Below are 17,490 nucleotides of genomic sequence, written 5' to 3' on the forward strand. Positions count from 1 at the left end.
CCTCACTCCCTCCATCCCTCCCTATTTCCTCCTATCAGAATAATGCTGTTTTCCCCAGGCCTGTGAGGCTCACTGGTCTGGCCGGCACAGAATTAGTCTCAGTCATGGCCCTACGATATATATATATATATATATATATATATATATATATATATATATATATATATACATATATGTGTGTGTGTGTGTGTGTGTGTGTGTGTGTGTGTGTTTGTGTGTGTGTGTGCGTGTGTGTGTGCGAAAGCAAGGGTAAAAGCACAGAAGCTACCACACTTCTATCACACCTAGCTGCAGTGCATCATCCCATTAGCACAGAAAAGGCCTGCCACACAAGCAAGGGCACAGGGGCATGAGGAAAGTCTAAGGTGGAAGTCACAACATGCCAAAACCCAGCTTATCCAGTGCTGTTTAACTCTGAGGGGACAAATCTTGTTTAGCCAAGGGCTTTGCTGTCACACAGAATGTGTCATGTTTTTCAAGGGAGAGACAGTAATGGTCAAAGATATTTACTATGGCTGAACCTCCAAGCACAAAAAGGAACTCGACAAGTTTACAGGAGCTACCTTTTCTAAAATAAAGAATAAAATAATAATTAATCTAAATTAACTTTTACTATGCTGCCCAATGACTGCAGAAACATTTCAAAAATACTAATCTATAACGAACAAATGTGACTGATAGTGTATAGCTTATACACTGTAATGACATCCTAATAAATGATGTATTTCATTCAATTCTGATCCCTCAATTTGCCTCAAGAAACAGATAAGAAACTTTGTCTAATCGATTCCCCAACATGCTGATCTGTGCTGTCTAGCAAGTTCTGCAACATGCTGATGTGTGCTACAATCTGCCCCCAGGGCTCTGGATTTTCTAGTGAGTCCAAAGTGAAGGAAAAGTACAGCGGATACTCCTGATACCGGGTGTATACAAGTGTATGTGTGATATATGGTGCAGTGGATGAGGAGGATGTTGAGAGATACCAGATAGGCTTGGCTCTAGAAATAAAACCCCCTCAGGGGTTCTCCTGATCCCCCCTCCTTCCTCAAAACACACACAAATTCTCTCCACAGCAAAGCACACACACTTCCTCCTTTCAATCCCCTTCTCTTTCCTTTCTCTCTCTCTCTCTCTCTCTCTCTCTCTTACACACACACACACACACACACACCTCTTCCTCCTGCAAATACAGCCAACTCAGCTGATTTGCCTGAAAGTCAATCTGCCTTACTACTACTATCCCTCCTCCAATCCAGCAGTCCCCAATTCCCAGACCTAACTCCACATTCTGAAAGAGAGAAACCAAATCTCTTCCTTCATCAATCCAGCCATCTCTGCAAATCTTCTCTCATTATTCCAGCCCCTTACCTTCTTGACTCGTCCACTTTTTGTGCCCACGAAGACCAGAGAGTGGTTCTTGTAGACATAGCCGATGACGGAGGTCATTTTGTCAATGGCGTCGGAGAAGAGAGGCTTGCCACGCACCATCTCAGACACGCCCAATGGCGCGTTCATGTCCAAGCCACAAAAGTCATCGTCAATGGTCAATAGCTGCAGTGGAAGAAATAGAGCAATTAATGCATGACAAATATAATTTAGTTTCCCTCATCCATACTAGGGTTACAAATGTTTTGATGATAGATTAAAGGGCACTGCAGCACTTCATAAATTCTTCATTTGGATCGAGTTCTATGCCACAGAGATCTTCTGGGAGCGGAGTTTGGGGTAAGTTGGCAGAATCTGTTAGCAGTATAGACCATGGTTATCGGGATACAAGCGTACACAGCAGAAAAGAGGAGTTCAAGAATAATGAAAATCAATATTTTGCCTCTGACTGTGCTTTAATAAAAGATAGAAACAGTTTGTATGTGAGAAAAGAATGTGTGAGCATTTGTATGCGTGTGTGCGTCTGCTGGTCCACATGCAGTAAACGGCAAACGTGGAAAGAAGTAAGAGAGAGATGAAGATGGAAGAAGACTGCAGTCAGGCACTTGCTCTGTAATAGTGCCAGAGGCTGCTCTGTCAGGCACAATTCCCCACCGTCCACCCAATGCTACAGCAACTGCAGAAATGCCAGTGCGGCAAGATATTGGATCTGAAATGATTCAAAGAGAACCGAGTGAAATAGAAAAAAAGAGAAGTGCTGCATCGTCACTGAGGCAAATCACCGCATTGCATCTAAATATATATAAATGGGAAAAAAAAAAACGTGTAAGAAATGGGAGACTCTAATGCAACTCTTGATGGAGGTTCATCTGTTATGCTTTCTGTGTGGACATGCTGCTGTGATTTTGTGATTAAATACAGATGTGCGTGTTTCATGTTTTTGTGCCTTTCTACTTATTTTGTGCTTGCATGCATGTGTTTTATCCTGCAGGGAGGATATTCATACCAGTCACTGTGGGCAGAATGACTTATGGGTTTTGATAAGAGAATAATGGCTCTGGGGATTGGTCATTATTCTGTGTGTATGGATGGATTTGAAACACTGGGCTTAGGACTGAAGCAGGCATGGCTCTTGATTAATAGCTTAGCAATGTGGTGGGGTTGCTGTGGAGAGAAATGCCTTGGCAGGAGACAGTGCCTTCACTCTCTTTCAAAAACACACAGAAAATGCCAGTAAGGTAAGATAGTGGGCATGAGTTATGAGATGCAAACGTTGCTGTAATGACTTTAGGAAAAGCAACTCCATACCCACTGATTTCCTTGTTCAAATGAAGTCCTTGTAATAGATGTGGGCAGTACTGGTCTGATATTATTGACTGGACATGCACTGGTTCAGAACAGCTAATTCAGGAAAGTCTATCTTTAAGATGATGGCAAATTACCTCAGGCATATACAGGAATATCCTGACATACAACCAAAACTCTGAGCTTCAGATGCACCAATAGATCTTGTTTAAAAAACCTATTGAGTCATTTCAAATCTACACTTGCCAGTTGGTTTGAGCTGTCAAGGGTGGGATGCTCTGGGAGGGGCGTAGAGGGTATTTTAGTTTATGACTTATTTTCCTTATTTTTACCCGTGAAAGTGCACCCCCCGTGCTCTCAATCAATCTTGTAAGCACAAGATGTCTCCTCACAACCTTTCAGTAAAGGCCATCATCATCATCATCATCAGAAGCCTCACAGTGAGCCACAGAGGAAATATGCTTTCATTAGACAAATGGAACATGGCTGGTCCAGGCCACAATGGGCTTTAGGCTATATAACATGGGGCTTATATGAATGATCGATAGAGATGACCTGAATTTGGGTCAAGATCATGTCATATGGTTGGAGGGTTGAGATTAGGACAAAGAGAGATGGCTGAAGGCGAGATGATAGATAACAATGCATGACTGAGATGCCAGAGAGGGTAAACAAAGATGAATCCTGGTGCACAACAAAAAAATATCAAAGTGGACGATTTTTCCTCCAATTCGCTCGCCTCTCCTTGCCCTATCTTTCTAGCACTGCGACCTTTTCAGAATGAGTTGTTGTCAAGAATGCACTCTGTCCTATGAATCGTGTGGTGGCTTGCTGCTAGATTAATGGTGCTCTGATGAGAGCCAGGGTCACTCCATAAAATCACAATGAAATATCACTCTGGTTTGGAGTGTTACTCTACCTGCCTTTCTGAGACGACAATCCATGATTAACACAATTCCTCTTCCTTTCTGATGCACCAAGAAGCCAACAATGACCTCAACTATGGTCCACAGTCTCCAGCAAAGCTATCTTTCTATGCATTTGTTTTTATTCCTTGACTCTTCATGTTGCTGCCAGTGCGTCCCAAGGTTCAAAGGTTAACAGGGTCCATCAGAGGCAAAATGGAATACTTTGTAGTATTCGGGGGCCTCAATGATTGAATGCTGCCCAAAAGATAACCAAGGTGCAGCCATTTCTCACAAGATTTATTACTTTACCAAAAATATAAAAGTGGTTTTCATCATTAAAAATCAAGTCACATTATCTGCCTGCTTCTGTCAACACACTTGTGTGTCTGCGTAAGTGAGGGGTGGTGCATGTGTGCGAGGAGGATTTTTTTGTAAGTGTTGAAACGTGTGTGTTTTTCTCTCTTGTCACTGACACATGCTATATTATTTCTGCCGGTTGCCAATCACTGCCACCATCTCTGTCCCACGTTCTGCAATCTAATGAAATATACTGTCTGTCTGTCAGCCCCTTCAGGAAGCAGACACATTTTCATAACGCTGCCACCAAAACATGACATTTGTAGTTGTGATGCAAAAGACGTGTCTAGTCGGAACACCAAATAATATCAATGTAGCCTTTGACATTGTCTGCCAATAAGACATTGCTGTCACTGCTTCCATCACTTTTATGCCCCTTTTCTTCCTTCCAGCCCATCTCATTAATGCATTTTTCAAACTGGGTTACCATTTTGTTTCATTGCTTTTTCTCTCTCTTAACTTCCGATGGCCAGTGCTCTTTAAGTTGTCCAAGCATTGGCACCAACTGCATGTAGACCTTGAAGATGATTTTCAATATTCTTTATCTCTGTCTTTTACTGTCAAAGGGCCTCATTCATTAGAGGTTTGTATGCACAGACTTGATTAACGTCTGCATATAAAAACAAATTATGATGAAAATGTTCCAAGATATTTGCAATTAGGAACAAAATTTACAAGTGATGTCGACAGTTCACAGTGATAGATTAATTGCACACATTATTTTAAGATTGCTGTCCTTAAATAAAGTTATGCCTAACAGCTTTCTAATTCAGACAATTATTTTCACTCAATTTTTATGATGACATTCAAGCCAAAATATGTAAGTAAATGAGGCCCGCCAACTTTGGTAACAGACGACCTGCGATTTAAACAAATGCTTACATGTACAGAGATAATCTGAATAGGTATTAAAAATAAGTCGAACTGAAAGAACTCAAATGACTTATATCTACAAACTCAAGTCTTGCTCAGGTCTGGTGGGTACTCCAGCCAGCATCCTGCAGCGTAGCAACAGAGGAGAAAGACAGGGGGTTCCTCCCTTAAGACAGAGGGACAGGAGAGCAGAGTCTCTGTATTTGGACAGAGGCCAGACACTGAGGCAGAATCAGGTCACTCTCAGCCATATCCATCTCTCTGCTTCTGTTTGCCTGCCAGCACCAGCACAAAGAGAGCTCTCTTCTGGACTGTGCAGAGGGATCAGCAGATACAGAGTGGAGAGAAAGAGAGGGGGCAGTGGGCGCACGCGAAGGAGAGAGAGAGTTGGTCAATGCGATTAGTGGGGACTGAAAGAGATCCGCTCTCCAACGCTCTCTGATGTATGGCCTAATCTGGGCTTGCACTGTTGTGAGGGGCCTGTTCTATTGGCTGTAAGTTCACGAAGTTAATGACACACATTAAACCACAGAGACATTTCGCTTCATGTCGCTGGTCAACCGTTGGAGGCTCCGTGAAGTCCATTTTCTTGCACTTCTAGCCATTCCTTTTAATGCAGTTATTATACTCCATGCGCCAGTTTCAGTCCATTTATCGTAAAAAGGCATCATAAAACAATTGTTGTATATGGTAAGCTTGTTTCAGTTATTGGTGATTACATGGGAAAACCTCTCCTTTAAAGACTGGAGGAGTAAAAATAATTTTAAAAAATCCATGTGGTTGCTCTTTGCATAATCAGCCACTTAAATATCCAGTATTTCCTCTAACCCCACTGTGCTAAATGACTGACCTGCCAGGATGATTGGCGGCACTAGAAAATTATGTCATGACTAAGTGGGTTTGCAGCATTCACTGTAAGATTTAATGTCAACATTCAATTTAACTATGCTAAAACATTGGCTGTATGACTCCTGCAGCAACAGTGAGTCACTTTGAAGTGAAGCATATACAAAAATGGTATTTAAGATGGTGAATGGTATTTTTTTAAATATATGCACAAGGACATTTAGTTCATTGGAAGGCAAATAAAGTATGTTAGTGTTAATCCTTTAAAGGAATCATTGCATTTATTCTATGTGAAAAATATTCAGCTCCAGATGCTCCTTTTTTGTCTTTTGAACTTTGAGTTTCTCCCTCCACAGATTCAATTTCCAACTAAAATATTTAGCGAAGATTCATGTAACTGGCAACTTACTCAAAATGTTTTTAGATTCAAAGTTCAGATCTATTGCTAGCTTGTAGCTTTTGGAAAGATAGCTGAAAGTGACAATGTTGTTGTTATGATCTCAACAGAGCAGGTTTTCTAACAGCCACTTCTGTATTGGACCCACTGTTTGTTATATAAACTGTACATGACTGATCGTTCTGTCACATTCTCTCTGATCTGCTTAAACTGGCGAAAAGCTGAGGAATAACATCTGGTACTATTTCTATTTAGCTAAAACCTTTGACTCTTTAGTTCAAATTAAGCGCATAAGTGCATTGCACATCTCACTGTCTGTGTGTGAGTGTGTGTGTTTACGTGTGTGTGTGTGTGTGTGTGTGTGTGAGATGGACCACTTGCTACTGTGCCAAGACAGAGTCTGTCTGACTAGTGATCCGTGGTGCCCTCCATCACAGTAGCAACGCGTGACAGAACACACCATCACACACACACACACACACACACACACACACACACGCAAACACACACACTCACACACAGACAGTGAGATGTGCAATGCACTCTCACACTCGTGTCTTGTCTCCATAAATCATTTTTGTATTCCCCTCTTCAATATAACTTGTCTGTTTTGGAAACTGTCCAACTCTATACCCAATTGAGCCATCTGAGGGCTCTTCTGCTTTCAGATGCCTGTTTCAGGAAACAGAATGAGAATGAGCGAGATGCAGAGTGCCAAAGGAAGAGAGAAGCCTCTGTAGCAAAGTCCTGCTGGTCAAGTGTTCTTACAAACACACATAATCACTTGTGATTACACGCATGTACAAACATAGTACCAGGAGTTGAACATCTCTAGGAATGAATTTACACAGGGTGTCCAGAGATTCAGAATAGCATATTCTGTGAGAGACAGGAAAATAGATTTTGTATCCATTATCCTTCTTAAGGAGTCATAAAGGGCTTTAAACTACTGTTTGTTCACATACAGTCGTACTGCCCGAGATCAGAAAACACTAAAATGTGTAAATGTTACTTTGTAACTTGTTATTAAAAATTATTATTCTGAAAAAATTCCTCTTAAAACCAATGCAGAATTATCGTCTTGGTAAGAGCACGAGTTATTGTGAATCAGTTGCTGATGGCTGGGATTCGCTGCTCATTGTCGTTTTCTTAAGGCATCCGCAGGGCATTCCAGCAGAGAGCATTTCTTTTGCAGCACTCAGACTGAATCGTGCTCAAAATTCAGTTTGAATACATCGTACAAGAGCTGTCACCAAGTAGATTTAACTTTCCCCTTTGTATGGCGCCCTGGGGACTGTTTCGAAAAACCAGTCACAATGATTAGAACTGAAAAAAGAAAGAATATATATAAACACGGGCACACACACAGGGCTTGTTCAATGCCTCCATGGTGATGTCATCTCAGGGAAGAAACGCCATCAATCCTGACAGATCGGTGCAGTTATCCAATGTGAAATGGGGAATGATAGTGTGAGTTCGCGCACATTCTTATTAAAAAATGCTGGAAAATACAGCAAATCTGTGTATATTGCAGTGGGTATACAGGGCGGTGCACACACACTTCTCAGGGTGGGCCTGAAACAAAGTTGATTTATTTGCGTGCTCTGTTGGCAGGTTTCAATGTGAGGAGGCAAGCTTTGATAAGCCTGTGATATTCTGTTAAATCATGTTTGCCGAATGCTCGCACCTGCCAACCGTAAGCTGAGCAGCTACAACACATAATAAATATTGGTTAGGGAAAACAATCAAATCAGGAACGAACGAAACAGCATGACAAATTTGGAGAGAAACTGAGACATCACGAGAGCTGAGCCAGGAGAGGGAGAAGGTAGGAGAACATAAGAGGTGAGTTGGGAGTTTAAGAGATGCTGGGATTGGTTCACAAATCACACTCTGAGCTGAAGAGAGAGACGCGTCAGATAACTTCCTAACCCTTGTTTTCCGCTTCACTGTGTACAGGCAGAAAATATTTCATTATTTCTTTCGGAAGGATTACGAGGCATTACCATTTTTATTTTTCACCCCAAACTGTTTTCATTCAAGTGATAAAAATTGAGAAAAACAAGTATGTATGCGTGAGCGGCTACAAAGTCGACACAATTCAAAAAATCTGCTTTTGTGTTTTGAGTTGACAAATTGGTTATTAAAGAAATTGCACTTGTCTGCTTCATATTTAAAGGTGTAACATTTATGTTATGATTTAAGAGACATCTTTTAATGTAATGTCATATAGTTCAACAAATGTGTCTAAGATTGAAAAAATACTTTTAATCAGTCAACAGGACTGATCATTAGTAAGTAGAAGTAAATGAATCATATAATGGGAAAAGAGGTACACACAAAAGTGATATGAATTTTCAAAGAACCAGACAAAAGACATAAACAACAGGGCAAAGAAAAGAAGATACCCAATACAGCCAGAGGATAGTGACGGATACAGGAGACATTTGTTTAATCACAGAATAATGATATTGTGATGGATTCTGACCTTTAGCAAGTGGTATCATGTATGGAGATTTAATTAGCGAGCCAGGCAGCAAGCAGGATAGCGGATATGTGGATGGAGTGGGGTGAAGTGGGGAAGAAGGGAGGGGGGCAGTCTGGATGTTCTTAATGAATCCACTAGCCTTTCCCTTCCTGAGGATGTGGCCTAGACTGACTCATCAGTAGCAGCAGCAGCCAGCGACTGATTAAGCTCCGCAATCAGGAGGAGAGATGGAGATAGTCGGCACACTCGCCATTCAAAGGTTGCTCAAAAGCAGAATGAAATAGACGAAAGAAAAGAGTCAAAAACATGAAGAAATGAGCATGGGGGAAACAGAATGTCCTATTGGAAGAGTTCCTTTTAAGTGAAGGATGAAACGAGGGAAGGGTGAGCACGTGTGTCGGGGGCACACAGTGAGAGAGATCAAGAAATAGACTCAAAGAAACAGCGGCCGAGTAGAATAATCTAATTAATTGGCGTGAATTCAGAATGTGAAGTCGATAGCACATGACAAATGTGGAAGAATAGCCCGTGGCATGTTAGTTAATGACATGTAATTAATGATCATTAGCAGAAGGGATGAGGGGATGGCCGTGGCCTGTCAGGGACTTACAGGCGACCTTGTAATTTTCTCTTCCATGTTTAGAGGTGGGGGTGAGAGACAGCACTTTGCTGTATGGAAAGCATTGTATGAGGAAATAAAGGGGAGAGAAAGACAGACTCAAGGAGGGGTAGAGTAACGGAGAATGAGAGGCCGGGATGGCGGCAACTATTTTTATAACAACATGAGGAGAAGGACAGTCAAAAGGAGAAAAGACAAGCACAGGCAGTGAGCAATGAATCAAGGATGAGAGAGAGGAGAGCAGAGAGTGAATTTACTGCGATCCCGCTGTTTTGTTGTTCTGTTTTTTTTCTGCTGACACAGTGAACATGTAGGCAGGCAGCGTTTTTTTTTTTTTTATAGGTCACATGCCACTTCACAATGATCTATGGATGCAGGCCCTTTGCAGACTTATACTGTTGAGCACGCATTATGTGGCTCAGCCAAGCGTGGCTATTTGGGGGAGAGAGGATGCTTCCCCCCCTTCTCACTCCCGCTCTTAGCATCTATCCTCTCTTCTGCTCTCTCACCCATCATGCCACTCTCTGAACTCACTTTTTTTTCAACTTCTCCCCCTTTTTTATCTCACCCACTCCCGCTGAAAGCCTCTTAAGGATGGTGTAAAGCAACAAAGGTCTGATGGCAAGTGTTTATACTGTCCTACTCAGGCCTGTAAATGTACTTGTGTCCTTGAACATTTTTATACGTCCTTCGATAATTTGATTATTTCTTGTTAGAAAATGCAGGTACCTAAAAATATGTGTTTTCCAGTCTTTTTCAAAAAAAGGAGATTGTGTTATATGATCGTATCGCAAACACATTAAGGAATTTCTGCTCCAAGTGGACACCCACTACTGCAATTGAGCTGCTAGCTTCCCTTAAGCAAGTAAAAAAGTCTTTTTACTGGACAATTTTACTGGCATTTAAAAATAAAATTATTTTGACCAATTTGTCTAAATCCCCTCTTTGATCTAATCGTAACTTTTACTTAGTCTGCGTCAGAAATTATGGAAAATAAAGCAAGACTTTGTAAGAGCAGAGTAAGAGTTGTAAAAAGTGTGCAATACTCTTATTTGATATTTATGTGGTTGTGTGATTCCTCAATTAGAGTAGCATAACCCAAAAAGCTGTCTGATTTCCACAAGTTTCTGAGCAATTCTGTTTGGTATGTTCAAGAAAGAGTTTGAGCATGTTTATGTACATGTACTGCACATGTCAATGTTGGGTGTCTATACCACTGGGACGCACAGAGTGGAGACCACAAGTTTAAACTACATTTCTGATTAAATAGGAGACATAGCGCTCCCAGTCATGCATCATTTAAGGCAGCAAATGATTTAATCCGAAACTAACAACCAATGAATCACAAAAAAAAAATAAAAAATCTACCACGGGATATGAGAAAGACAACCAGCCATCACAGACATATACACAAGATGAGGGTTTGCTTTCAGCTCTACTCATCTCAGCATGCAATATGTTCTCTTTGTGAAAACACTCATCCCAGTAATATATGGCCTAATATATTTACATCTACTAATTTACTAAAGCTCAAGCAATAGTCCTCTGATTCATCTGTGTATTTGTGTGTCTATGTATTTAAATATGACTCCCAATTTATGGCTGTTGCACCACAGAATTATCACTTAATTAGCCTTCCATTTAAAAATGGTATTTATTGCTGTGATTCCACTTCACCAATAGCTCCTCTCTGCCTCTAAAAAACAACCTTCTCCATCTCTGCAGTAGCCATACTTAAAAAGTGTGGTGGCACGCGTGTGTGTATGTGTGTCAGAACTCATCTATCTCCTGCAGAGTCCACCGTCACTTGTTCAGCAGGGTCTAATTTATGCGGTGGCGGTGGCGATACTGTGGCGCATGCTGAAATGGCATCATTCCTCAGCGCTAACCCCTGTGTGCTCCCTCACACTTCCTCTCTCCCTGCTGACAGCTCCACCCCAGGCGTGATTTATCAGGCCCTCAAGCAGCAGACAAAGGCGCCCCGGAACGTGCGCCGTGCCAGAGACGGATTAATAGATAAACACTGTGATTCCAGAACCAAACACGAGTGGAGGGTCAACTTCATAATGTCTCGAGATAGTGCATGGCTAAGGTCAGAACAATATGGACTGAGCAGCTGCAAGAGGATCAAATTTATGTCTCTGAAATATGACCGTGACCAAGCAATGAAATTCTTGCTACAAGTATTTGTGGCTGTATAAATTTTCATTTGTAGCTCATGTAGATAATATATATGACTGGCCTGAGTGAGGAAAACACTATTTGTCATTGCAACGATCATATTTCCTAGTAAAACATTTGTATTTTGCTCACCAGTGCATTTAGTCAGTGTTCTTCTCTAATTATAATAATGCTTGGATGGAGGTTGAATGCTTTATTTTGTGAAGTAGAGGAATACTTTACTTAAAAAAATCAGTCAAACAAATGAAATGTTACATTTCTATCCTCACACTGAAAAACAGGCACAGGCAATTTTACCTTGTTTTCTATACCTCCCTGAACTCAAAACTAGCAAGTGAGCATGGTTCATTTAGCCATGCACGCTACATGTAGAGAAACATGATAAATAACAAATGTACTCTGATCAAGGTCATTTTGCATTTCTTGAGGTTGGCAGCTTTCATTAATGACACAATATGAGATCAACAAAAAAAAATAGATGAAACAGCTTTGACTGCTTGCGAAGATGGTCTAAACACGTAACACCTAATTTAACCTTGTTTTTTATGTGCACAAAGTGAGAAATCAAATGAACTGAATCACTGAATTTGTAATGCTGTTATGGAGAATGGAATTATGGTAATTTGGCTGAGCATTCAGCTGCATTGTTTAAAGGGTGAGCAGATTAAAAGAGGCAGTGGATTGTTAATATCTCATCTTAATGTGATGGAGCATGAGCCCACCCAACAACATAGTGTTCATGAAGGCCTCCCGCAGTGCACCGAAGCTCATTATAGTAACACGTGGGAGAGCATTCACAACTGATTCTCCTCCAGAGATACTACCTGTAGTATCCCTCCATTAGAAACAGAAAGATATCATCAGTGATTTTATTTTCTTAATACAGTCGAATGAACTATGCTTTTCCTAAATGAGTGGGTTTCTACTTTAAGTTTTAGTTTAATTCTACTCTATATAGAACCGCTCTACGCCTGTTGTTCTGGTAGATTACAGCACAGAACTGCATTTGACAGTAGAGAATATGTGTACCTGTGCACACAAAGTGTACCAATACAGTAGTTATTTCCCCAGTGCTGACATTGTGTGTGTTTGAGTGTGTGCACATTGTAGTAGTACTCACCGCACTGCTGCAGGGAATATCTTTGACTTTGAGCCAAGCCAGGTCCAATGTGCCCTCACCCTTGTAGCACGACTGCAGCCTCTCCTTGATTTTCTCGTTGATCTTCCGCAGAGAGAAGACGCACAGCGCCGAGTCTTGTGAGGCCTGGCGTGGACGCCTCTTTTGTCCTTTTGAGAAGACAGCAAACAGCACATCGTCATCTGGTGCCACATCTAGTGAGCGTGCCAAGATAGCACCAGCTTTGGACAGGTAGGCTGCCTCGAGTAATCGGTACTCTACGTTGCCACTGATGCATCCAATTGGCACCTCCACGTACGAGTTGAAGGCGGTGTCAGCCTTGCAAAGACGGACTATTTTGGAGGTGTACACCTGTTCTCGACCAGCAGAGGAGGACCCAGTGGTTGGTCCACCTCCCATTTCAGGCTGCAAAGTCAAGAAGTAGACAAAGTTCCCACTGGCAAAGCCATAAATGTAGTATATGTCAAAGTCTGGGATGACAGTGAAGGTGTCTGAAGGGATCTTAATCATAGAGGCCACAAACTCGTCATGGAAGACATAGGCAAACATACCATCCTCCTCCGAGTTTCTGGCCAACTTACGGCTAGAAATGGTAGGGAAGTACTCTGGCTTGCCATCCACTGCTGTGGCTACAAACAGCATGTCCGGAGAGGCATTGCCATACGACACAATAACACCAAACACAGAGCCGCTCTCATTGACACCAGAGAGGTAGTGCTCCTTCTTGTGGAAGGGCTCTCCCAGTTTGAAGAGGTCATCAAGGCGGAGGAGTTTGCAGATGCCCTGGTAGAGGCTGCCACATGCCAACAGCCGATTCTCCCGATAGTCCATCAGAAGCATCTTGTTGACATTGTTGGTGAGTGTCAGTGGCTCACTGCAGGGCTGGACAATACGGGGAGGGTAGCACTTACGGTTGTCCTCATCTGGGCCAGTCTCATGGGACACCTGAACCTCCAAGTCTGGGGACAGTTTGTATATGCGATTTACAGCTCCCAAATAAACATTGCCATTGCGATAGTCCACCGCAAGATGGTTGAATGTCCACTCTGGGTTCTCAGCACGAAATGATGCATACTCCTCCTCCTGAAGGGATGCTGTGATCACCTGGGAGCCAGCACTGTGAGCTTGTGGAGCATGCACTACTGTTTGTGACATCACAGGAAACACCAGACTAGACAGGAAGCAGCAAACAAAAAAGCAGGTCCGATTCCTGGTGAGGGACGTCATGGCTGTGGTGAGGCTGGGAGCGGTGAGGAGAGGGAAAGAGGCACAGTTCAGTGCTGTCGGCCAATCAGGATCAAGCTTCTCTCAAGACGGAGGACATTATGTACCTAAAGAAGGGAAATACAAAACTCAGTGAGAACCCACAACATGAATACAAACATTACCAACACATTACTATACATTCAAGGCTACTGACACGAGGGATTGACAGATGTACATTAGAGAACAATGATATGATCCCTCTTCTAATTTTATCTGGCACAGATTAAAGCAGAGCATCATTACGAGGAATAACGAAGACAACAGGTGAGAGGCCACACACTTGAGACGCTTGTACAATCTATACATAGAAAAGAAATGGGCTAGAGAAAAAAGGAATGAGGCTGAGGCACAGTCGATGTTTAAAAGGCAGTGTTCAGAGACAGCTTTAGCCAATAGGATCAGTTCTTGCATGGAGGACGGGGACAGAAGAGGAGGAGTAATGCATTGTCTCAGAGGAGGTGATCAGCATGGCTCTGCACCATCTCTCTGCATGGACCCCTGCCCCTCTCCGCCTCTCCTCGCCTTTCTGCTCCAGCCGCTATGCACCTAATTGATTCTCCCCTTGGAGTAGCAATTTGCATGCTTTGGCGATTTCTCTCTTTTCTCCCAATAGGGCAGCTCACCTGCTGACACTGCTAGCAGAGAGAAAAGGACCTTCTTTCTCCCTTTAACATACCTACACACACATCAGCATGTACACACACACACAAAGCAAGGGGTTCATGGGCAGAAGATGAACAATTACGGAGGAAATGCAAGTGGTTGCAGAAACACGCTTCCCTATAGTCCTTAGGTCGTTTGCAAAGGCTCAGCATTACACACACAGCTGTAGCAGACAAAAACACACGCACGCACACACACACACACACACACACACACACACAAAATATGCCACTTAAAATAACATTTTGCATGTGGTAGGTGAAACTGGTATGGCTATACTGTCAAAGAACCCTTACACACAGTGTAAGACACACACCAGCACAGATTATCAAGCGGAAATGACAGCATTTCCTGTAAACATAGTGTTCCCCGGTGTGTGTCGCCTGCTCATTAGGTTCTCTCCTGTGGCAAGCTGAATGTTATGAGGAGTGGTGTTCACCTGGGTAATATCCAGGTGTTAGTTAACACACACACACACACACACACACATAAACACACACACACACACACACACACTCCAGCCACATGAATCAAAAATGCTTCCTGCGCCAGTGCTCCTCATTATCATTCTGGTGTGGTCAACGTTATACATTACTGAAACAGAAATGCCATCATTAACATGTGAAAATACAACAAGTTTTTTTCTAATATTGGTATTTTATGAAAAAAAAGGCAAAAGCTTAACAACAACTTTAAATCAACTGAAAACGATGGTTTTCTGTGGTTTAAAGTATTGTGCTTACAGTATTATTAAGCAAAATATATAAATAATAAATTATGATAAATAATGGAAAGAAAAAAACAAGACCAACAGTGTCCCTCATAAACAAAGCTCTGCGAGAGCTTGTCTGTCACACTTAATGCAAATCTCCTGCAGCACAAGAGGCACTTTTATCGAACAATGTCATGGTTGTATTTTTTGCTCAGATAAAAAAAATAAGACAATGTAAAATAACAAATACAATGGGAAAAAATCCAATAATTTTAAGGCGTAGCAAACAATCACATTTTCAGTCATTTTCACTTTATTAATTTTGGCCGCTGTAAAAAATTGGGTCTACACTGACTTTGATCGCTATGGAAGCTACCGGCCATAAATGGTGGTGCTACCTGACATTATCCAGAGACAGATCTCATCGAAGGTTCATATCCAAGCAATCACAAGTAGTGGTGGTGTCAAATGCAACCTCACTGCAATCTTACCAATCTCCCCTCCATCTCCTGGCAGGCAGGCAGAGAGAGAGAAAGAACAGAGCAGACAGCCTCTCAACACGTGATAAGAGGACCAGAGAGGATGATGAGAGGGATAAAAACTGATACAGAGATAGAAAAGGTGATGTGTGTTGAGTTGTGTGTGAGCCAAAGAGCGAGAAAGTCAAAGAGTTATCATTACCAAAGCTATAGGAAAGATGTGCGAAAGGAAAAAGGGATATACAGGATGTGGACAAAATAAATAGAAACACTTTAAATATCATAAAGTCTTAATACAAATGTAAAGAAAAGATGTTAACTAAGCCTCAAAAAACACAGTTGCAAGAAAAGTGTTAAAATCAAAACATTTGAGAGCCTGGGTAAACATTTTTTTTTTAAAAACATCACCAGATTCACAAAATTGGTATTTGCTGCAGGGAATTGCACTGAAAGGTGTTTCTATTATTGTGTCCATCCACTAAAGAGAAGAGACAGCAGGGAGAAGGGTTTAGAGAAAGGAGCTTGTGGAAGCTGCTGCTACTTGAGGAGTAATGACAGGGCAGTGAGCCCATAATGTTCCTCTAAAAATAAAAAGGGGTGCTGCATATTAATCTCAAACAGGGAACAGCACCAGAGCTCCCACCTCTCATTTACCTAGCAGGAGGGATAGCCATAACAAAGCTTTTCTCTGAGATTCTCAGACAACTTTATTCAGCAGTTATTATTAATAGAAAAAAAGACAGGGACGAAGCGGGGAAGATGACAAGAGGAAAAAAGAACGGTGCGAGACATAGTGAGAGACAGAGGGAGAGGCTGTTATACCACCTTCATATCCACCTATCCTCATGAGTATAAACACTACCACACTCAAAACAAAGCTGACATCCAAAACAAAACAAAAAAACTAGAAAAGAAAGGCTCCCAGTTGTCTCCCCTGAGAAATAGATGGGAGTTTTGCAAGCACAAAATACAAAATACTCGAAAAAAATTAACACTCTCATCAGTGGTACCCTGGAATGGCAGCGTGTCTGCCACATGATCTGTTGGTGAAATGCAATTATCCTCCCTGACGGGGGGCAAGCTCGTTTAGTCGCTGTTTGCTTTTGCCTGCTGATCATCAAGCGCCATTAATTAAAGCGTACTTTGGTTCTGACGATTTATACATCAGACGCACACATGCACACACACACACACACACACACACACACACACACACTCACTCACAAGCAGACTGATTATTCTGACACGTTGTTTATCTTTATCCAGTTGCATGCCATTAGTACATGCCTTTTCCCTCGCCTGCTATTATATATGCATATTAAAAGTAGGTGCAATAGTTGTGGTAAAAATGACAGAAAGTGATCATGTCTGAGTGCCAGCTCAAATTATGGCCTGACCGTAAAATAACTTCTAATTATACTGACAAAATAGTTTGTCCACTTTTTAAAAATAAATATGCATGCTAGGTAAAAATTAGTCAAAATGTTGCTTTGACAAGACCTGCAAAAGAGAGGGGAGAGCTGGACAATACGGCTATTTTTAGTCTGAATCACGTTACATGATACATCTCTCGATATTTTAAAATCTCCTCAAAAGCACTGCATAAAAGCTAGGCAACAAAATCAAAAATCCTCAGAAATTTAAGACGATAAAAAGTCTTTATATCACATTATAATGATTTGTCAACACATACTGCTCAGCCCCAATAATGAGGGCTATAACTTCTGTGACCTGAGTTTTTTGCCGGCTGCTCCTGGCTAGCTGCCAGATTTACTCAATTACTCAAACACACACTCGCACACACAGACAGACAATCACACATTTACAGCCCCACAGACATCAAAGAGTGCTAATGAATTCATGATTAGCACC

General features: G+C 41.8%; 1 protein-coding gene across 2 annotated transcripts in view; it reads right to left on the bottom strand.

The window, feature by feature from the left end:
• The window catches only part of plxna4 (plexin A4), a 233,762-nt gene that overhangs the window by 194,309 nt on the left and 21,963 nt on the right, over positions 1 to 17,490 (bottom strand). For both annotated transcript variants that reach the window (XM_030439779.1, XM_030439780.1), the window contains exons 2-3: positions 12,481 to 13,829; positions 1,369 to 1,551 (exon numbers count right to left, since the gene is read on the bottom strand). In XM_030439779.1, coding sequence (XP_030295639.1) covers positions 1,369 to 1,551; positions 12,481 to 13,725 — 1,428 coding nt within the window. In that variant the 5' untranslated portion in view covers positions 13,726 to 13,829. The remainder of the gene's footprint in view (positions 1 to 1,368; positions 1,552 to 12,480; positions 13,830 to 17,490) is intronic.

Source organism: Sparus aurata, chromosome 14, assembly GCF_900880675.1.
Source record: "Sparus aurata chromosome 14, fSpaAur1.1, whole genome shotgun sequence".
Taxonomy (NCBI): Eukaryota; Metazoa; Chordata; class Actinopteri; order Spariformes; family Sparidae; genus Sparus; species Sparus aurata.